Raw genomic sequence first — 23,282 nt, forward strand, 5'->3', positions numbered from 1 at the left:
TTGGGGAGTCCCAAGGTAATTTTAGGGAGATTGTGGTACTGCCTCCCATTAATTCTGCACTGCTGCAGGTAGCAGCGCTGCCTTCAGAGCTGGGCATCTGGTGAGTGGTAGCTGCTGCGCAGGAGCCCAACTCTCAGAAGACAGAGCTGCTGCCAGCAGCATCAGAGCAGAAGTAACAGTGATATGGTATGGTATTGCCACCCTTACTACTGTACTGCTGCTGACAGGGCTGCCAATCCCTGGCTGCCCAGCTCTGAAGGTAGCACAGAAGTAAGGGAGGGGTAATACCATGACCCACCTAAAATAACCTCCCTGCAACTCCCATTTGGATCAGGACCCCCAATATGAGAAAAACTGATTTCCTTCATTGATTTCACAGGGGAAAACCAGATTTCATGATCCATGCTGCATTTTTCATGACTATGAATTGGACCATATATATAGCAGACCCAATTTACAAAGCAGAGAATCAACATTTGTATGCTTAATTTGAACATACAATTACCTTGATTGGTGGGTATAAATTAACTGTGACTTGTGAAAAATGGCGGTTCTTACACATACAAATTAGACATAAAAATGCCTGTCCGTAGTGCTGTTGACAGGGTTAGCAAGGGGGCAGCAGCCCTGGGACCTTGCAGTTTAAGTGCCTGAAGTGGCCAGCCTCTGTCACCACTACCTCAGCCCTTTAAATCGCTGATGGAGCCCCTGGGAGCATTCATGCTGTGGCTCCAGTAGCACTGAAGGCCTGGGGGAAAATAGCTCCCAGCCCCACCCCTTCTGCCTGATGCCCTGCCCTTTTGGGGGGCCTGAGCTGGCTCTCCAGAGAGCCTGGTGTAGATTCTCACCAGCCCTGCCTATGGAAGTACATGCACACTTATTTGAAAATCTTAACATCCATCTCTCTACAGTAGCTGCAAATGTTTTTTTGCCATTTTTTATCTTTGTATTTCTCTACAAAATCAAGGGACTCCAACGGGACAACAGATCTGACAAATATGCAGCACAGAACAGTCATGTTATTTTACAAGTGATTTCCATTCTGTTGTGTGTTCCCACACGCAGCCTTCTAAAACAATGTGAAGAATGTATTTAACATTTTAGTAACTTATATTAAGTTATAAATAGTTTAATAATTCATTTTAAAGTATACAGGAACCCATCTCTTGTAACTGTAAGACCCTAAGATGTTGAGAGTACTATCGGACACAAATACATAAATTCATTAATTAATCAAATAAATAAATAAAATGCTACTACTACTACAAAAGATTGGTATAATATACTAATTTATTTTAGGTTTGACCCAAATTCTCCAAAGGGAATCTCACAAATTTACAAAATGTCCGTAAATGCTACATTTGATTTAACTGAAACATGTAGGAAAGCAAATGTGCCCAGAAAGCTCTCTATTGACTATATATCTGAGGAATTTCAGCGTGCAAGTTATTTCAGCAGAGGCCAAAATAAATTATGCACAATAAATTGATTCCATACCTACTTATTTCAGGTAGCACAGGAAGAACCTACTGCTGTAGGTTTTGTTAATCCTGCAAGCTTTGATCAAACTACACCTCTTTTCAGACATGCTATCACAAACGTGGAGAAGTTTATATGGATCTGCTATACTGGCTTTTTGGAAGACAGTAAATTCCCAGCAGATCAAGACCTTAATGTGCAGAGTGCAGACAGACTATGGCTATAGTAAGATATTTGAAAATTTTAGAGAAGTATGAGATTTACTAAATATCCTTACAGAGTGTCTGCTTTTTAAATATTCCCAAGCTGGCAATATAACTGAGCCTAGATGCGAAGGCAAAAAACCCTGGTGTGAGAGTTGATGCATGAATGCAATCAGCACCACAAGATGATCTTCTCACAGAAGGTAAGAAGGCGGATAGGAGTGATGGGGAGCTTTGAAGGAGGGTATCTCAGGGGCTTATTGGAACTCTTCAGATAATGTTGGTAGTAAAAATGGAAGACTCCTCTGTGTATTTTGACAATGCTGTAAAGCTATGTGAAACCTGTTAATGCTTCAAGCTGATTTTACAATACATTTTTATATAGTATTTAGATTTGTAAACCTAAGCCTTGAGTTTGCATTTTTCAAATATATTCCCCTCTTAATCACAGAAGCAGGAGAAAAATAATTTAGTATAATCCGAATAAGATGGGGAAACTTGGAAAATGCAAAATATTTTCTATATTGATGGATGGTGAAACCAAAACCAAAAATCTTTGCAAAAATGGTACCTCAAAAACAAATACACACATAGTTATTTAACCATTGAAATTACAAACAACCTATCACTTAATTAAGTTAAAAATATTGCTGTTCAAGACACTAAAATGTTGGGAAATCTAGACCTCTGGTTGTAGTAATGCTTTAATTTTCACAAATATCAACCCTTCTGAGTTTGCAAGCATAAAAACACTATATAACATAAAATACTTTAATGACATTACCTTGCTTGTGGCAATCCATAGCTGGTCCCCACTCCAACCCGAGGTAAGCTGTATACAACTTTTTTTACTGTTGCTTGGTCCGGAAAATTAAACATAACTGAGGCTGTGGTAAAAAGAAAAAAATGTAACTTAAAAAACCATAAATAGTATAGAAATCTGTTTCACTAACAGATAATATATTTTCAAAAGGTTTCTCAGAATTTATTTGGAAAGGTAATCTAGCTACACATTTATCTTCCTGTGAAACAAGGGCCTTTAAAACTTTAATATTCTGAAGGCTGGAAAACAGTTACTTCTGAAAATATTCTGTGCTCAGAGTAAAACTAATTAACTTCTTTGGCATTAACGTGTGTCCCCATTTTGAAAGAAATATAGATTTTGTAGTCCAGGGGAAATGTGGTATGTCACACATTCAAGTCTTTTGTTAGGTTGTAGAGTCTCCCGATGTACTGTGTATAATTTAGTGCAGTGACTGGCGCATTCAGAACTTGCCAGGCCAGGGATCGACTGACTGCTTTCCCTTAACAATTGAAGAACAAAACTTACATTATTGCTCCCTCATCGGGACGAGAGAGTTGACACACCTCAACAACAATCTGTGATTGAGTCAGTTTCAAGGTAGCATTTACCACTGCTGGAAACTGGGCACATGTATGCTGTCTGTTGAAGAGGTACTCATGACATGCTTCTAACACACATTTTTATGTTTGGCAGAATTATATTTTTTTAATAATTTCAACAGATAATATTATGTTAATATTTCTTTTTTTTCAATTATCAATTTTTCACTACTTATTATTTTCACAATTATGCAAAATTAAATTAAGCATTTTTTTATTTTTATCTATTTAAATTTTCACAGCTGTGGTAAAGTATTGGGGGAGTGAGAAAATTACTTAATGACAGAAGAAACTGAAACTAAGAAAGTTAATCTTTGTAAATCATTAAAATACAAATTATCTACATCATATGTCAATATACAGAAAGTAAATATCCTTTAATCAAAGTCTAATAAATTCTCAAACTGAACTGTTCTTTCGTTGTCTATGTAAATTCTGATGATCACCTATGGAAATATTTTGTCATCAATTTGTGTGTGTATAGGGAAATTAATGTTTACCAATTATTGATAAAACACTAATCTTACCAAGCTTAGCTATGTACAGCATGAAGGAAACTCCCCCCTCAGACTAGTGGGACAGTAGTGTTTTAACACTTTCCAATAGATAATCTGGTACATGCCATTGATTATATGAAACTTTTGTGATAAAATCAGGGTATATGGTTGCTCCATGTGCATTTTGGGAATGTTTGGAGACTCACTTAAGGGAAAACATTGTTCTGGTTTTTCAAAATGGCAGAGGTCCATTGGAGGTACTGTGTCCCAAACATGAGCCCAGAAATGAAAATGAGATAGCAATAGTATGCAGTTAGTGTTAAGGTACAGATCAAGTTTACTATTGTGCACAATTCAAATCACTCCTAAATCTGAGTTTAGTTCTTCACATCAGAAATTGGTTGGTTAGGAGAGTTTGGTCCTTTTCTTTCCATTGAGCTGAATTCCATGTTGATTTCTATCAGTTTGGGCCTTGGGAGATCAATATACAGGCAGTCCCCGGGTTACATACAAGATAGGGACTGTAGGTTTGTTCTTAAGTCGAATCTGTATGTAAGTCGGAACTGGCATCAGCCGCTGCTGAAACTGATCAGTTTCAACAGCCGCTGAATCTGGACACCAGTTCCACTTACATACAGATTCAAGGTAAGAACCCCAGGTGTCCCCAAGTCAGCTGCTGCTGAAACTGATCAGCAGCTGATTCCAGGAAGCCCAGGACAGAGCAACTCTGCCTCGGGCTTCCTGTAGTCAGCCCCTGGTCAGTTTCAGCAGCGGCTGACTTTGGGACGCCTGGGGCAGAGCAGCTCGGGTGCTGCTGGCTTGGTCCAGTAGTGCGGCCGCTCCTCGGAGCTACTGGACCAACCCAGCAGCACCCCAGCTGCTCTGCCCCAGGCATCCTGATTCAGCCACTGCTGAAACTGATCAGCAGCTGAATCAGGACGCTTGGGGCAGAGCAGCTGGGGTGCTGCCGGGTTGGTCCAGTAGCGCCAAGGAGCGGTGCTGCGGGACCAACCGGCAGTGCCCCACCTGCTCTACCACAGGCCCCCAGCTTTGCTCCACGTCTCCCTGGTCTGCTGGGGGGGCACTAGCTGCGTCCTTCCCCCCCCCCCCCCAGCAGACCAGGGAGACGTGGAGCAAAGCTGCGGAGGACCCGGGCCGAACCGTGGCACTTCCAGATCAGCTGAAAGTGCTGCGGGTCCGGCCCGGGTCCTCTGCCGCTCTGCTCAGTGTCTCCCTGATCTGCAGACCAGGGAGACGCTGAACAAAGCGGCAGAGCACCCGGCTGGACCCGCGCCGCTTCCAGATCAGCTGATCTGGAAGCGGCCGCGGGTCCAGCCTCCGGTGCTCCGCCGCTTTGCTCCCGTCTCCCTCGTCTGTTGGCTCCGCCAGCAGACCAGGGAGACGGGGAGCAGCTTTTCTCGCCCCGGAGAAGGCGGGCGGCGGGACCAGGCGTCCCGCTGCTCTAGTTCTCCGGGGCAAGAAATCCCCGTTCGTAACTGCGGATCCGACATAAGTCGGATCCGCGTAACTCGGGGACTGCCTGTATGCAGTAGGGATGTCAGTAATAAACCAATCAACAGGTAGGCACCGCTCTTACTGGTTAATTGGTTAACCACTGACTTACCAGTTACCCATCGCTTATCATGTGATACTTAGCAGTTACTGGTTAACCAATGGCCTGGCTGGCCTGGAACAGCTTCCCACCCATGGGATCCTGTTTAAGCAGTTAACCAGTTAAACATAATGTTTTGACAGTTAACTGAATAAATGGGATTTTAAATCCCTGATGTGCAGCATCACAAAAATGGTATGAAAAGTGTTTTACTTCTAAATAATTTCTGAAATACAACACCATTACTTTTTTCAATAAAAGTTGTGGGTCAATCAGCAAGCTAGACACTGTGTGGAGCAAACCTAGCCAGATAATTCAAAACAAACAGTTGTTTGGAAGATGTCAGCTCTTGTATCACGTTTGAATTATTCATGAACAAGAACTACAAATTTCTTAAATTTATTCACTATTCAAGTTGTTTTCAACAAATAAGTTCTAACTCATTAGATCTTTCATTAACAGTTCACTGGTCAAAAATTGTGCTGTTATTGAATAGCTATATAAGCTATATTCAGTAAAACTCCAATAGTCCGGCATCCAATTGTACAGCACTCCCGATAGTCTGACATCAAAATGAAAAGAGCCTAGTGAGCGAGCTTCGGCAAAAAACAAGTCACAGGGCAGCAGTGGCAGCAGCTGAACCGAGTGAAAAGGGTAAAAAAGGGTTAAAAAACCTAAAACATTACTGTATACTGTATACAATATGTACAATAAAAAGGGTTAAAACACTTTATATACAGGGCTCAACAAATTATGGAAAACCCTACTGGCCAGACAAAAAAAGGGACTCGCCACTCTCCCCCCCAAAAAGTGTTTTTTAATGGCATAAATTCCTAATAAGAATAAGAACAGTAATTACTAATAAGTTATTAATAAATATCTTATAAACCTCTACCTTTTCCCTCTGCTGCCATGTCTCTTCCCCTTGCTCCATCAGCTCCCCTGGTGCCTGCTGCCCCCAACCCCTCACCCTGCTCTGCTTTCCTGACTCCTGCCCTTCTCACTGCCCTCAGCCTTCCTGAGACCTGCCCCCCTCTACCAGCCCTTCTCTCCCCGCTGTGCCCACTCCTCCAGAACCCCACTCTGATCATGTGAGCTACCCCTCCTCATCCCCTCTCCTAACACCTCCCTCTACACACTTGCCCTGCCTCTCTCCTCTGGTGATGGTCCCTCCGCTGCAGGTGTCTGCCCTTCTGCTTCACCCCCAGAATCCCCTGGCACTTGCACCCGCCTAGTGCCTCCCCCTTCCCTCACTGCCCCTGCCTCCTTTGCCCTCTTTTTCCCTGATACCCACCCCCTCACCACCCTCTGCCTCTGTTCCCCTCATGCCCCTGTGCCCTCACACATGCCTTGCTCCATCTCCTTCCTCATGCCCACCCCCTCTTTCAAGCCTTCTCCCAGCACCTCCCCCTCCAGTCCCCAGTGTCCTTATCCTCTCTTCTCCCAGCATCACCCTGTTCCCCCCTCCCACTGACACCTCCCCTCCTGCCCTTTTCCTCATTGTCTGCACTTGGACCCCTGGGATTTGTCTCTCCTGCACCTCTGTCCCTTGGTGTCTTCCCCTTTCTTCTTTGTCTTCTCCTGACCTCATCCCCTCCCCTCCCCTCAGCACAAGCCCCTTCCCCATATTTTTCCACTCCCCTCCCCTCCCCACAGCCCAGCCCAGCCCCTTCTCCTCCCTCAGGGCCAGCTCTAGGTTTTTTGCTGCCCCAAGCAAAACATTTTTTGCCCCCCCCTTTTTATTATCTTTTACATGTTTGCATTTTGCAATGGGTTTTTTTTTGTTTGTTTTTGTCCCAGCATTTTAGCCCTATAAATAGCAAATTGCATTTTCATTCGTTTTTTTCCATAAAAGGCAAAAGTGCTTCAAGTGAACTCCCCCTTTCACTCGCTGCTGGGTCACAGCAGCCTTTTCTCTGCCCTGTCCAGCCCCTCCCTATGGACAAGCACTCCTCACTCCCGACCCACAGGGGGAGCAGGGTGCAGGGACAGCACAGAGCACAGAAGGGAGATACAGGGGTGGTGCGGGGAATGGGAGGCACAGAGCCAGAGGGACGCAGGGATTGGGGGGAGCAGGGTGTGGTGGAGGCATGGGGAATGGGACGTGGGGAACAGGAGGGGCAGAGGGATCAGGGTCTAGAGGCAGTGCAGGAATCGGGGGGGGCAGGGTGCGGGGTGCAAGGGTGTCACAGCGCCAGAGAGTCACAGGGAAGAAGGAGAGCAGGAGGTCAGGGGAGCAGGGGAAGCGTGGGGAACAGGCAGCGCGAAGACAAAGGGGTGCAGGGCAGGCACAGCAAGCCGGGTGGTCGACAGAAAGCGGTCTCTCGCTGGCAAAGGGGTTGGGGCCCTGGCAGGACTGGAGCCGGAGGGGTGGGGCGGGGCCTGGCTACGCTGCACACCGCAGCCAGCTCCCGGGGACACCCGGCCAGAGCCAAGCTGCTGCGGCCCTTTAAAATCTGCGGGGCCACATCACGCCAGTGTCCTGGCATCTGCCGGCATCCCGCTCTCTGGCTCGCGCCCCGCCTTCTCGTGCCAGACCTGCACACAGGCAGCCCGGTGGCAAGAATCGCCGCACTTGCCCCTTCCTGGCGGCGCTCTGCTCCTCCGCCAGCCAGCGGATCAGATGGGGCCGCACCGCCCATAGTGCGGGTTTCGGCCAGCCTGTCACAACGGCCCACCGGGGCCCTGAATTCCAGTCCGCCCCTGCACTCGCCAGCTGGTAAAATCTACTCGCCACGGGCAAGCGTATTTGTCAAGTCCTGTATATATATAACTATCTTATAGTACCTCCTGATAGTCCAGCATATCCGATAATCCGGCACCACCTAGGTCCCAAAGGTTCCAGATTATCGGAAGTTTACTGTACTACTTTGTGAATGAAATGGGGAACTTGGACAAACAATCAACAACAACACAAATTTCAAATGATCTTTTAAGATAAAATTTGAAAATGTTATTATTGATTAATTAAGCATTCAGACAAAAAATTTTCCTCACCCCATTGCTGTTGAGTATTTACATTAGTAAAGCTGTTTTATTAGAATATTTTCAGAATATGAAAGCAAAAGCTATGAAGACATAGCAGAAGCAAATATGTTGAAAGTTTTAAACAAATAGGCATGTCTGGCAGAGTGCATGGAGTGAATAGGTGAACCGGCACTCTGATCACTTCGATGTTAATTAATTCCCCCACCAGAGGAAGGTGACTGGGGGTATGTCTACACTACCCCGCTAGTTCGAACTAGCGGGGTAATGTAGGCATACCGCACTTGCAAATGAAACCCGGGATTTGAATTTCCCGGGCTTCATTTGCATAAGCGGGGAGCCGCCATTTTTAAAACCCCGCTGGTTCGAACCCCGTGCAGCGCGGCTACACGGGGCACGAACTAGGTAGTTCGAACTAGGCTTCCTAGTTCGAACTACCGTTACTCCTCGTGAAATGAGGAGTAACGGTAGTTCGAACTAGGAAGCCTAGTTCGAACTACCTAGTTCGTGCCCCGTGTAGCCGCGCTGCACGGGGTTCGAACCAGCGGGGTTTTAAAAATGGCGGCTCCCCGCTTATGCAAATGAAGCCCGGGAAATTCAAATCCCGGGCTTCATTTGCAAGTGCGGTATGCCTACATTACCCTCCTAGTTCGAACTAGAAGGGTAGTGTAGACATACCCTGGGGTAATTATGTAATCAGACTGGCAGGCTATATGGGATAAATATTCAAGTGTGATAAAGTGGCACAGGAAGCAAGTGCCAGGGAGAGAGAGAGAGAGACAGACAGACAGAGACAGAGACAGAAAGGGGATAGAAGAAAGGAACAGGGCTAGTTAAACCCAGTCCAAAGAGCTTAGAGAAGGAAAACTTCTGTTCCTCTCAGATCCTGAGAAAGCCAAAAGCACTGTAGATATTGTACATAGATTGTTGTATATGGACTTAGCAATACTGAGTGCACACATGGGCAGCATGTGGTGATCCCCTTTGGGGATGCTATTTCTCAATGCCACCCCTTCTACCAATGCCCCAAAATGTCCCTGCACACCCATTATAGCCAGGGCCAGGAGTCCCCGCCTCCTGCCCAGATGAGTCCTGATTCACCCCTCCTGGATGAACCTTGGACCATCTAGAGCCCTGAGCCCCATTCCTCCAACAAAGTCATAGGAGTCCTGGGCCAGCTGAAGACCTAGGACTCCCTCCACAGCACGGTCAGAGAAGCCCTGAGCCCTCTACCCCTTCTCCACTGCACATGCAGCCAGGGGAACCACAGATTATTCAGAGATTCCCCCCTCCCCCCACCATGCACTGTTCCTCCCCAGAGCCTAAGCTATTTCACAGGAAAAGCTCTTGTTTCTTTTCTTTCCTAAGAAGAACCTGGGCTTTGTATATGCACCATGCAGGTTTCAGAGTGGCTGAGGCAGCGGTATATATTACTCAGCTTCCCAGACTTCTGTGGAGTCCAATGAGATTACTGATGAATCCAGGAAGCTGAGCAATACATATCACCTCCTTAGCCACTCCAGAACCTGCATGGAGCCTAATAAGCGAAAACTTTCCCTGCCAAGCCCACAGCTGGCATCTACAGCAGACTCTCAGCTATTAAACCCACCACCCATGAGCACACATTTCATGTGGACTGTGTAGTTTCTGTAGGGAAGAAGACAGGAATAGAACTGTGCTCTGTTACAGCATGGAAAATATTAGCAGCGTTTCCCAGCTTCATTGTGTTGTCTTTATTCAACAACCTTGCTGGCAGAGTGCCAAATTAAAATCCATATAAATGTCCCATTGGCAAATGCTTTCTATATTAGATGTAGTAAATACAAGTGTGAGGGATTACTGAAGGAAAATAGCACTTTTCACGACAACATACAGAGTTTTAATTTCTATCCATAAAAACTACCAGCAGATACCTTATACCAAATAAATGAACAACATACTTCTGTTTGCCATAAACACTTCCAAAGCAGTGTTCTGGAGAAGATAACGTCTTGAAAAAACAGCTCGAATCTCGCTGAACATCCATTTTCCATGAAGGCCTTCTGTGTAGGCAAGAACCTAAAATAAATAAGGAAAAACAGACACCTGTTAGAAGATGTTTTGACAGTACCGCAAGTTTTACACTTCAGCAAAGTCAGGATAAACATATCTTGTTGAACTTTATGGCACTCAAAAACATTAAGTTCAAAAGTGGACTGAAATGTTTAAAAAAGAAAATAAAGCCTGGTTGTAGTCTAAGATGTGGTTGTAAACATGGCACCTTCATAATGTGTATATATGTTTCTTGTGTGTCATATTTTATTTTACTTAGGCAAAAAACGTCCTGTATGTAAGGGGATGAATAAAGTTCACTTGCAGATAAACAAGGTGTAGTCTATTTCTCCGCATGTATAAAACAGAATTGTCTGTTAAGCTCTGAATCCACAGTTTTTATTGTTGATGATGTGTTGTATAAAGGAAAGAAATAATAAATGGATTTCAGAAAGAATAACAATTGTAAATTAACTACTGAAAGAGTCTCAGATATTAGCTGTTTCTTAGAAGAAAGCTGGAGAGGAAAAACAGTGATCCATGATGTTCTTTTATGGACTATGTGGGATTTATTTGGAGACCAGACCAACTAGTGATCTTTTAGTCTTCAGCTGATGGTATGTTTATTTTAACTCAGTTGTTGATTTGAGGGTTTTCCTGGATGGATGCCAGAGGCTCATTGGCCCTTCCAACTAGTAACTTGTTGGAGTCGGAGTCAGATTGTAAAGCCATTATATCCCATGGTAAACTTCCAATTGTTAATTATGCTCACTGTTAAAAATCTGCATTTATTTATACTTTGAACTTAAATTACTTCAACTTAGAGCTACTGGCTCTTCTAAATAGATTAAAGAGCACTCTAATGTCATATCTCCTTCCTGCATAGGTAGTTATAGACTGATCAAGTTGCCTCTTCACTGTATCTTTGACAAGCTATGCTGTGCTCTCCTATTGTCTCTCATTGAGATCAGATGCTAAAGTGGACTTGACATTATGCATGTGGAAGCTGAGGTCACCGCAAAGATTCCAGCACCACACTCATTTTCATTTACTGTACTTGCATCTACCATATTACAATGTACAATTTGCGTTAAAAATGTGAGTACTCAATCACAGAATCATAGAACCATAGAGCTGGAAGAGACCTCAGGAGGTCATCAAGTCCAGCCCCCTGCTCTAGGCAGGACCAATCCCAACTAAGACTCTGGGAAGAGATAAGGAGGTAAACTCTGAGTTTAAAAAGCTAAAAATAGTTAATGGACAATTGCTAATATAACTTAAAAAATCAGGTGTGTAAAATGTGTTCAGTTGTAATGATGGTCTTGTATATGCCACAGTTAGAGGCTTTGCCACAAAACTCATCTCTTGACACAGAATTGAGTGCCAGGACTTCAGCTTTCATTAAAAATATAAATTATATCTCTAGCCCTCAGATGTGATTTGGGGAGGCGGGAGGGAGGAAAATTTTATTCACTGGTATTACGAGTCATTTATAATTTTTTTTTCAGTTACAATGTCTGGCCACACATAAGTATTTAAAATTAACAGTGTTTAGCTGCATATTGTTTATTGACCTTACCTCTTTTTTTAAAAATTATTCAGACAACCACACATCTTGATATATGTATATTTAACCTTTCCTATTAATTTTTTTATTGGAAAACTGAATGTTCTCTTGAGGCAGAAGTGTTGAGTGTCAAGAGACAGAAAGCATGGGAAATTAGAGGAAAGCAGGATGTAATTCAATTATTGTCCTCTGTTTCCTTCCTGTATACTTTTAAACATAAGATTATTGTGTCCATATCAAAGCATCTGAATTATTTCAGTATTTTTGTCTTGTTTTCTTGTGCAAGATATATTGTTACTTTTATCCTTTTTTAATGAGTTTGTCTGGCACCAGTCTCTAAACTCCTTTATTAGCTATTTTATTAATAGTTTTCCCCCAGTAAACTATAGTAGGAGCTATTGTTGAGGAGGGTCTTTTATTTATTTATTTACTTGTTTCACACAAAAAAAGCAAGAATAAAAATAATTTCCTACTTCCTGGTTTGAATCTTTTTAATAGACCAAATCCCACTAAACAAATCATTAGCTATGTTTTAAGTCCTGGCTCTAGAATAGCAATGGGCAAAGTAGGCCACTGAATGGGCTGCATGAGTGGCCCTTCCTCATTTCAATGGACCACAAGGCTGTTGTAACTAAAACTAGTCTCTTGGGATAGGGTAGTTCTGTGCTGACACACGTAGAATTTGAGGAGTGTGCTGACTAAACTGTGGCAGTGCTTTGATTGGATGAAGAGGGAGCACATGGCTCTTACAGTCAATGCTCTGTGTAACTTCACATGCACTTGCTTTATGTACATGTCACTTTATTAATATCAGTAGGAAAAAAACGACACAGATGGCAACCAGTGGAATCTGGCAACCTAGCACGTGGGCAATCATAGAATACTAGGACTGGAAGGGACATCGAGAGGTCATCAAGTCGAGACCCCTGCCCTCATGGCAGGACCAAATACTGTCTAGACCATCCCTGATAGACATTTATCTAACCTACTCTTAAATATCTCCAGAGATGGGGATTCCACAACCTCCCTGGACAATTTATTCCAGTGTTTGACTACCCTGACAGTTAGGAACTTTTCCCTAATATCCAACCTAAATCTCCCTTGCTGCAGTTTAAGCCCATTGCGTCTTGTTCTATCCTCAGAGGCCAAGATGAACAAGTTTTCTCCCTCCTCCTTATGACACCTTTTTAGGTACCTGAAAACTGCTATCATGTCCCCTCTCAACCTTCTCTTTTCTAAACTAAACAAACCAAATACTTTCAGCCTTCCCTCATAGGTCATGTTCTCTAGACCTTTAATCATTGTTGTTGTTCTTCTCTGGACCTTCTCCCATTTCTCCAAATCTTTCTTGAAATGCGGTGCCCAGAACTCGACACAATACTCCAACTGAGGCCTAACCAGCGCAGAGTAGAGCGGAAGAATGACTTCTTGTGTCTTGCTCACAACACACCTGTTAATGCATCCCAGAATCATGTTTGCTTTTTTTGCAACAGCATCACACTGCTGACTCATATTCAGCTTGTGGTCCACTATAACCGCTAGATCCCTTTCTGCCATACTCCTTCCTAGACAGTCACTTCCCATTCTGTATGTGTGAAACTGATTGTTCCTTCCTAAGTGGAGCAGTTTGCATTTGTCTTTATTAAACTTCATCCTGTTTACCTCAGACCATTTCTCCAATTTGTCCAGATCATTTTGAATTATGACTGTATCCTCCAGAGCAGTCACAACCCCTCCCAGCTTGGTATCATCAGCAAACTTACTAAGCGTACTTTCTATGACAATATCTAAATCGTTGATGAAGAAATTGAAGAGAGCCGGTCCCAAAACAGACCCCTGCAGAACCCCACTTGTTATACCTTTCCAGCAGGATTGTGAAGCATTAATAACTACTCTCTGAGTACGGTTATCCAGCCAGTTATGCACCCACCTTATAGTAGCCCCATCAAAGTTGTATTTGCCTAGTTTATTGATAAGGATATCATGCGAGACCATATCAAACGCCTTACTAAAGTCTAGGTGTACCACATCCACCGCTTCTTCCTTATCCAGAAGACTCATTATCCTATCAAATAATGGTAAAGAAAATGTCTTGCAGACTACACACAGAACCTCACTGGGCTATATGCAGCTAGAATTTTATTTATTTATTTCAGGATGGATTTCCAAAGTATTTTTACCGTCTAGCATTCCCATATCATGGATGTTTTGCATTTCATAGAAACAACAGTGGTAATATGGTATATTTTAATTATAGACGTGGAAAAGCATAGATTTTGTGAATCAGACAGTACTGAACTTATACTTTTTGACTAGTGCTGGGTCCATGACTTGCTGTCCTCATTGTATCATTATAATCTTCTTTTTGTTATTTTGTGGATGCTCTCTATAACTTAACAGATTCAAGCAGTCTCCTAAAACACAGTAATAAAATTAGAGAGACAATGTTGGTGAGATAAAGACAAGTTACTCACTTTATGCAGTAATGCATGTTCATCGAGATGTGTCCCCCCCCGTGGGTGCTCCACTGTTGGTGTTGGGGCTCATCCTGGCACCATAAATCTGAGAATTTCAAGCAGTCAGCAGGCAGGCTGCTCATGCATGAGCAGAGAACGGCATTTGAAGAAGCGCGCACAGCCCAGTTTTCCCTCTGTTTCTTCGATGCCCTCGTGGGCTCTTATTGCCTGAAGGAGCGGAGAGGAGGGCAGGTCGTGGAGCACCCACAGGGACACACATCTCAAAGAACAATCTGCATGAAGTGAGTATCTTTTGTTTATCTCACCAAGATTGTCTCTCTAATTTTATTACTGTTACCATTTGTATAGGTAAGTTGCATGTCGTCTGCCGCCTGCTGTGCAGCAGTATATTTCTCACTTGCTGGAAACACTGCTGCTCCACTTCGAAGAACCAGATAGGTACCTTTCCATCAAGTGTAGTGTTCGCGGTTGGGGATGAAGTATTGAGCCCTTGTTCTAGAAGAAAAGTTCTAGGAGGTTCGGAAGTGGGTAGGGAGGTCGTAGAGACAGTTGATAAAGACATAGAAACCATTTCTGTCAAGGCCATTCTGGGACTATTAGAATCACTTGGGCCCGACTTCCTGTATCTTTCGGAGGACTCTGGGAATGAGGGGGATAGGAGGAAAGGTATATTGTAAATAGGTCCCCCAAGAAAAGAGCATTGCATCTCCCAGAAAGCTGTATCCTATACCCACTCTTGAACAGTACTGGGGGCATTTGGAGTTCTGTCTGGTCGCGACGAGGTCTATCTGCGGTACACCCAAATGTTAGAAGAGCTTGTGGGTGATGTGATCATGCAGCTCCCACTCATGCTCTTTGAGGAAGTTGCGGCTGAGGGTGTCTGCCATAATATTCTTGTCCCCAGGTCAGTATTCTGCTGTGATGATTATGTTATGGTGGATATACCAATTCCACAGCTTGATTGCCTCTGCACATAATGACTGGGATCTCGCACCCCCTTGGCGATTGATGTAGAACGTAGTAGTCATGTTGTCGGTGAGGATATGCACTGAATAGCCCTGGCTGTGTGGAGGAAGTGCTTGCATGTGTTATGAACTGCTCAAAGCTCAAGCAGATTTATGTGGAGTTTGAACTCATCTTTGGACCACTCCCCTTGTTCAACCTGTTGTTGGAAGTGTGCACCCCAGCCTGTCAGCAAGACATCCATAGTAATCTGTTTGGACGGCTGCTCATAATGGAAAGGCATAGGTTCTGTGCGGGGCCGGACTGAGGCAAGGGTGAGCCGGGCAGCTGCCCGGGGCGCCAACCAAAGGGGGGGGGGCACCTGATGGCAACTGTAAGGGGTGCGCAGCATCCTTTATAGCTGCCATCAGGCACCGTGCACCCGGATCCCGCAGTGCCACTCTCCCCCCATCCCCGCAGCGCCGGCCGTCAGCGCCCTTCCCCCCATGACCATGGGGCCCTGCATGGCCCGGCGTGTGTGCCACCAGCACAGGCCAGACCAGGCAGCGCATGTGCCGTGCGCCCAGGGGGGCGGGTCCCGGGCTTCACGCCAGCGACTGTGGCCGGCCTGCACATGTGTCGTGCGCCCCAGGGGTGGGTCCACGCTCCGTGGGGAGGTGGGCCCGCGCCCCATGAGCAGGCCCATCCATGCACCATGCACCCAGGGTCTGCACCCAGGCCCGGGGCGCCAAAAGGGCTCAGGCCGGCTCTCCTTCTGTGCCTGGGTCCATCACTGAAGGGAAGTAAAGACCCCTGGAGGAGGCAACACATGACTGTGGACATGGTGATTGGCTGATGTGTACACTAAAGAAATCCAGAGCTGGAAACATCAAAATCGCAGCCTGGCATGCGGAACTACATAAGTGGTGGCTGCCATGTGTCCCATAGCTTGGGGCAAGTTAGGATGGGTACAATTGGGCTGCTGGTAATGATAGTGATGAGGCTTTCTATGGTGTGGAAATCGTGATTGGGGAGATAGGCTCATGCTGTTATGGAATCTATGAGAACCTTTATGAACTCCAGCGACTGCATAGGGCATAGTGTGGATTTCTGCTTGTTGATATTGAAGAAAGGCCTTTGTAAACATGATCATGCCTCTTGTGGTGTGTTGTGAGGGGCCTTTGATAAGGCAGTTGGTCCAGAATATTGCAACGCCGTTGCATCTGAGATGTGCTGCTGCCCCCAGGAGGATCCTGGAAAAGACTCTGGGGGCAGAGGAGAGTCTGAACGGGAGGACTCTGTACTGGAATCGTAGGAAACACCTGTGTGTGGAATGTACTGTGATGTGAAAATATGCATCTTGAAAGTCAAAGATTGTGAACCAGTCCCCTCTGTCCAGTGCCGGAATTATAGTGGTGAGAGTGATCGTTTTGAATCACTGCTTGTAGAGGTACTTGTTTAATTGCCACAGGTCCAGATGGGCCTCCAATCCCCTGACCTCTTCTCGATGAGAAAGTAGTGTGGAAGCAGGCTCTTTGCTGGCCAGGCCTCTCGCGCGTATTGCCATCCAAGCAAAAGGTCAACTTCCCCTTGATGAAAAACCCTTACACTATGTAACTTAAAGGTCAGCGACGAACAGGAACCAAAACCAGACCTAAAAAGTTCATGTAAAGTTCATGATGGTGGTGCTGACTGTGCCATGCCCGATAAGGCAGAAAAGGAAAAACAGGAAACCATCTCACCCCCTTACCCCTGTCACTTAGCAGACAGGGTCTGCTAGCCTATCACAAAAAGTGCGCAAAAACTCTCTATAAAACAGCTACCCCTCCTATATCAAATTGAGGAATCCCGAATAAACATTGGATGGCAGAATACGAGCTAGGCCCAAGGACTGATCACCCGAAGGCCACCTCCCGCTCACTAAACCAGAGTTCCTGTAGAGCGTAACGTATACCAACTATGCTGTCGTTGCTGTTGTACTTTGTGTTTTTTTCTAAGTGTGAGTATTGCTATCTAAACTTAGTTAAAAGTTTTGTTAAGTAGTATTGTTAAGAGTTTTAGATAAGTAATTAGACTTATGAGTAAGATTAATGTAAACATAACTGTTGATAATCCCTGGTCCCTTATTGACAACTATTGGGACTTAGAAAAAGCTCAGGGAATTTTCATTTATTGTATTGCACTTTGCTTATTGCTCCTACTAATAGTTATTTGGCGGCCATGCATGTAAGAGACTAATAAAGAAAAACTATAATTGGAAGTATTCTAATAAAAGTTTAAAAGATATTTAGTAATAGTTTGCCTGTTTCTGCGCCTCCCTGGGACCAGCCACATTTCCGAACCTTTTATTTTTAACCACAAGTAGTTCAAATAAAAGCCTCTCCCTTCAAATTCTTTTGGGACTCATTCTACGGCTCCTATATTGAGGAGATGTTGCACCTCTTGGCGGAGCAGTGTGTCATGAGAGGAGTCCCTGAAGAGGGAGGCAGAGGGTATGAAGGTTGAGGGGATCGCTGTGAAGGGGGATAGAATGTCCACAGCTGATGATTTCTAGTACCCATGATCTGTGGTGATTGCTGTCCATTGATTGTAATAAGGATCAATTGATGGTGAAATAAGTTGGACTCGCCAGTTACTGGAGCAGAAGGGAGGTTGGGCAGACCCTTGACCAAATTCTCAAACTTGATGCCTATAGATGAGAGTTATGTAAGAGCAATTGGTAGAGGCTCTTCTACGGTGGTTTTGAGGTTGGAAGTGATTCTGTTCAAGAGGCCGGAACTGCTGTTGTCTAGTAAAGGCCATGTCCCTGTGTCTCTGGTAAGGTGTGTAGCGCTTCCTCCGGTAGGTGGAGTGTTCATCCCCAATGTGTGCAAAGTAGTGCATGAATCTTCGCTAGAGTGCAAGGCCTCATCAGTACCTGTAGCAAATAATTTGGTCTTATCAAATGACAGCTCCTCTACTTTGTCCTGGAGGTCCTTAGGGACTCCTGCTGCTTACAGCTTAGATCCACGTCTCATTACCACAGATATCGCAGTAGAACTAGCTGCAGTATCTGTGGCATCTAGGGCCATTTGTAGCTCTGTCCGGGATACAGTGTATCCCTCTTTAATGATTGCCTTAAGAATAGGTCTTTTGTCCTCTGTAATACTGTGCATAAGTTCTGTTAGTTTCGTGCAACTGTCAAAATCATGATTTGCAAGCAATGCTGTATAGTTGGCTATGCAAAGCTGCAGGGTTGAGGAAAAGTACATCTTCCTCCCAAAGACATTGAGGCATTTGTGGTCTTTGTCCTGTGTCTGAGCCTTGTGCTATGGGTTTTTGGCCCTTTGGTTTGCAGCATCAACCACCACGAGTTAGGTTGAGGGTGTAAGTATTGGAATTCCACGCCCTTTGATGGGACAAAATACTTTCTATGGGCCCTTTTTTTCGGGGGGACGATGGCTGGAGTTTGCCATTCTTCGTTGGCTGCCTCAAGAATAGCTTCATTTAGAGGCAGAGCAATCTTGGATTTTGCAGAGGGCTGCAGGTTCTTTAGGAGCTTATGGTGTTTTTCCTGCATCTTTGTTAAGACTAACTCCTGACTGATAGCTACTCTTTTAAATAGCTCCTGGAACAGCTTAAGATCATCACTAGGTGCTGGATCATTCGGGATAACCACTTAATCAGGAGCGGAGGAGGAGTTATCATTGGGTGGTATGTCTGATTGCTGGACCATTGGCTCATCTGCAATTTGTCCTTCTTCTAGGTCCATGCACTCAGATGGGAATGCAATGGGTCTGAATGTATAGAGGTCACAGATCTCTGTGCAGGTATAGGAGGGGCAATGGAGAGGTGACGTGGTGCCCCGTAGCGATAATAGGACCATCAGATATGGTGTCTGTCATAATAGTGCCATTCCAGATGCCAAGGAGGATATTGATAATGAGGTAAGCCGTATGCACCATAAGGTGCATATGCTCTCTTTGGGGAGGAATGGTGAGAGGAGAACCTACTCCTTTAAACCCCTTGGTAGGGACCGATTTGAGACAAGGCAGATGAACATGGCGAGCCCCGTATCGGTAATGGGGAGTGAGCATGGTGACATGTCAAAGGCCAAGCAGGGAGTTCAGTTCTGGGCCTTCTGTCCTGTCTCAGTGGTGCCTACTTTTGCACATTGGGGAACAGCTGTGGCATGATGCCCTGTGAGCCATTGCTTAGTCCAACAGTACATGAGATGGTGGCATGGGAGTGGTCACGACCCCGGGCGATGTGCGGTTAGCGTGAGGTACTGGAGGGCAGCTGGGATTAGCCTTGTCACTTCCCGGTGCCTCTGGTGAAGATTGCATACGGGGTTCACATTGTGCTGGGGTTACTGAGTGTGCTTGAGGCACTCCGCGGCTACGTCTACACTGCAGGCTTTCTGTGGAAGAGATCTTCCACAAAAACTTCTTGCTCCAAAGTGCATCCACACTACAAAAGCGCATGGCAAAAGCGATGCGCTTTGGCACAAGAGAGAGTCCACACTGCATGGATGCTCTTGCTCAAGAAAGCTCTGATTGCCATTAACAAAGTGGCCACCAGAACACCTGTGCTTTTTCTGATAGGCTCTTTTTGAGCAAGAAACCCCTGTTGAGCAAGAAAGAGTTATTCCTCGTAGAAAGAAGATTACCTATATTGCAAAAAGCCCTCTGTTCTGCTACTCTACTGTAAATTTTCTTGTGCAAAAACATGCTTGAAGTGTGGATGCTCCGTGGGTTTTTACACAAAACCCTGTAGTGCAGATGTAGCCCGGGTGTCCTTAATGCCATTCGTGCCTCTGTTACATCAGGACCCTTAGTAGGTGCCCTTTTTGATGCCTGGGCAGGTGATCTGAATGCCTGTTTAGAGTGCGCTCTTGAGCCTGTAATAGAGGTGGCTCGATTTTCCCATACCCAAGGTGCCCGGTTCATCCCCTTTACTGATTCCTGGGGGGAGAGAGTAGGCTGGTGAGGTCTGGTTTCTGATTATGCCTTATTGACCCCTTTATAGCTTGAGGGTCAAGGGCTTTGTTAATAGACAGCGTGCAGACTGAGAGTTCTCTTTCCTTGTGAGCCCACACTGTCAGACTGCAGCAGTGGGCATCAGAGGTTGGTATAGGCTCCCAGCAACTTCCATATTTCCCCAAGGCTGAGTATGCCACCTAAGTTGTATAAACCAAGCTGCCTGCTTGGGTTATTAGTTGGTTTATTCCTTAGGGGGGTTTTTTTGTTTTGGTTTCAGTTTGACTGGGCTGCCAGCGGCTTGTCCCTCAGAGCTTCTAGAAGCTTTTTTTGTTTGGTTGGTTTTTTGTTTGTTTGTTTAAATAAAGAGAGGAGTCTATCTAAAGTACTCAATTGTTTCTCTGACTATCTAAAGTACTCAATTGGTTGTCAATTGTTTCTCTTTGATATGCAGAGGAGGAGAGGGTTGAGCTCCCTCTGTAGCCAGGGGCCCCAAGAAGGAACTGAGGAAAAAGCAGGCTGTGCACACTACTTCAAAGGCGGGAATGCTGCTCTCCGTTCACGCATGTGCAGCCTGCCTGATGACTGCTTGAAAGTCTCTGATCTGTGGCACTGGGACAAGCCCAACACCAGCAATGGAGCAGCCACAGGGTATATCACTCAAAGAAGAATATCTTTTATTGGATCAACTCCTGCTGGTCAGAGAGACTGGCTTTAAAGCCACATAGTGCTTGTCTCTCTCACCCACAGAAGCTGGTCCAACAAAAGATTAAAGTTGCATGTTCCTTTGGTATATATGGTTGTGACTACTTTCTTCCACTATTTGATCTGAGGAAGTGGGTCTGGCCCACGAAAGTTCATCATCTAATAAACCATCTTGTTAGTCTTTAAAGTGCTACATTGTCCTGCATTTTGCTTGTTCTAGGCAGACATTTTGTTTACTGGAACTTAAAGCCTTTGTATGAAATTTTCCGATGCCGAACACTTTGTTTATTTATTTTCTGAAAATGTTTTAATAAGGTAAACAGTCAGTATACATTCATTGTTCTTTTAAAAAAAATCATAGAATCATAGATGATTAGGATTCACTCAACCTCCTGCTTGAAGCAGTATGAACTTCATCTAAATCATCCCAGCCAGAGTTCTCTCAAGCCTAGCCTTAAGAACTCATAAAGATGGAGGTCCCACCACCTCCCCAGGCATTACCCATTGAGCCCAATGATTTAGCCAGCTTTCTATCCACCTGATAGTCCATTCATCCAACCCATACTTCTTTAACTTGCTGTCAAGAATAGTGGGCAGACTAAAAAAAAGCTTTGCTAAAGTATATCACATTCACTATTTCCCCCATATCTACAGAGCCAGTTATTTCATTATAGAAAGCGATTAGGTTGGTCAGGCATGACATACACTTAGTGAATCCATGTTGACTGTTGTTGGACACTTTCCTCTATTCCAGGTGTTTCAAAATGGACTCCTTGGCCTGCTCCGTGATTTTTTCCAGGGACTGAGGTGAGGTTGATTGGTTTGTGGTTCCCCAGATTCTCTTTCTGCATTATGTAACCAAGATCAATTTGTTGTGTCCACCCTTACAGAAATCATAGACTGAAACTATAAGGTCAGAAGATTATTTAAATACTTTAAATTACAGATAATCCACCATTTACAGCAGTTTAAGTCGGTAAGTGACCCATGCTGCAGAGAGTGGCAAAACTCCTGTGGGAAGATTTGTGCTTAACCCCAAATAAGTCAATCAGTTAGACTGTGAACCTGTAGACAAGACCAACCAGTCAAACATTAGAGAAAGATTTCTCTGTAGTAACTCAGGGTATATCTGTACTGTATGCTTATTTCTAAATAAGATATTCCGGAATAGTTATTCCAAAATAGCTTATTTTGAAATAGCACGTCTACTCTGCAGGGAACCGTCAAAATTAGTCCAAGGCAGGCATCCCTAATGTAGCTGTGCTATCTTGATTTAGAGCCCTAGGATGTACTGGGGATGAATAACTTAGAATGGCCCTGGTGAGGAGCTATTTTGACATAGCAGCAGTAGAGCATCTACACATGCCTTATTTCGGAATAAGCATTATTCTTCATAGAATGATGTTTACAGATTTCGGAATAAGCCATCCATTATTTTGAAATTATTTCAAAACAACAGAATGGCTGTGTAGATGCTCGTGTTGTTATTTCAAAATAATGCTAGTTATCTCAAAATAATGGTGCAGTGTAGATGCACCCTCAGAGACCTCCACATCTAGTATCTCATTTCTCCTTTCATTTACCTCAATATTTAAGTAAGTCCTTATTTAGTCCATATTTGAAAGCACTATTTTTTATTTTAAATTTACTGAGATCTTCTCTTTTTAATCTGGTGAAGCATCTCACACATGCTTAAGCTTGGAAAGACGTTACTTTTATACCTGCATCAGATTCCACCTTTAATTTCCTACAACTGTGATAATGTAAAAGAAGAAGAAGAAAGGTTTAAAAATAAATTCAGTGTTACCTGTAGAAATTGACTAAATTTGATTTTTTAATTAATACCACATACATTCAATTTCTACTTACATTTTAAAGTTATAGGTATAGTTTTATGAGTGCTGGAATTTTGAACTATGGAAAAAATATATAATGAGACTGTGTTTGTCAGTTCTTACCCCCAATTAATTCAATGCTCTGATTTCAGCTGCCCATAGCATCCCTTGAAATTTGGTAGTGCCAGCCCCCTCCCCCCCCACTCATTTGGACATTCCAATAATTCCATTTTGATTCATAGTTTCTTGTCTATATATCACAATTTGTGAACAATTTTTAATTTGGGGGGACTTTTTAGGTTCGTGAAGGGAATAATGGAAAATGTATACAGGATCATAGGTAGGACATTAAGTATTTTAATTCTACCAATTAATGTCAATGGTAATCATGATCCCTTTTCCAGGTCATATTACATAATTTTCATTAATGGTTTAGTATTTAAATAGCTCCACCACTTTAAATGATACATTAAAAATGAAGACTGTCCACTGAAAGTTGTGGATAATAAAATTAGATATTTAGGCATTAATGTATCTTTTGCTAAGCCATAGTATCTCTGATTTAGAACAGTTTAGTCTATACCTAG

The 23,282-nt window shown here is 44.1% G+C and overlaps 1 protein-coding gene across 16 annotated transcripts in view; it reads right to left on the reverse strand.

The window, feature by feature from the left end:
• Nucleotides 1–23,282, reverse strand: part of NBEA (neurobeachin) — a 748,862-nt gene that overhangs the window by 142,819 nt on the left and 582,761 nt on the right. For all 16 annotated transcript variants that reach the window (XM_075919178.2, XM_075919174.2, XM_075919172.2 and 13 more), the window contains 2 exons: nucleotides 10,121–10,238; nucleotides 2,467–2,569 (listed from right to left, as the gene is read on the reverse strand). In XM_075919178.2, coding sequence (XP_075775293.2) covers nucleotides 2,467–2,569; nucleotides 10,121–10,238 — 221 coding nt within the window. The remainder of the gene's footprint in view (nucleotides 1–2,466; nucleotides 2,570–10,120; nucleotides 10,239–23,282) is intronic.

This window comes from Pelodiscus sinensis, chromosome 1 (genome assembly GCF_052426305.1).
Source record: "Pelodiscus sinensis isolate ZL-2025 chromosome 1, ASM5242630v1, whole genome shotgun sequence".
NCBI classification, from domain to species: Eukaryota; Metazoa; Chordata; order Testudines; family Trionychidae; genus Pelodiscus; species Pelodiscus sinensis.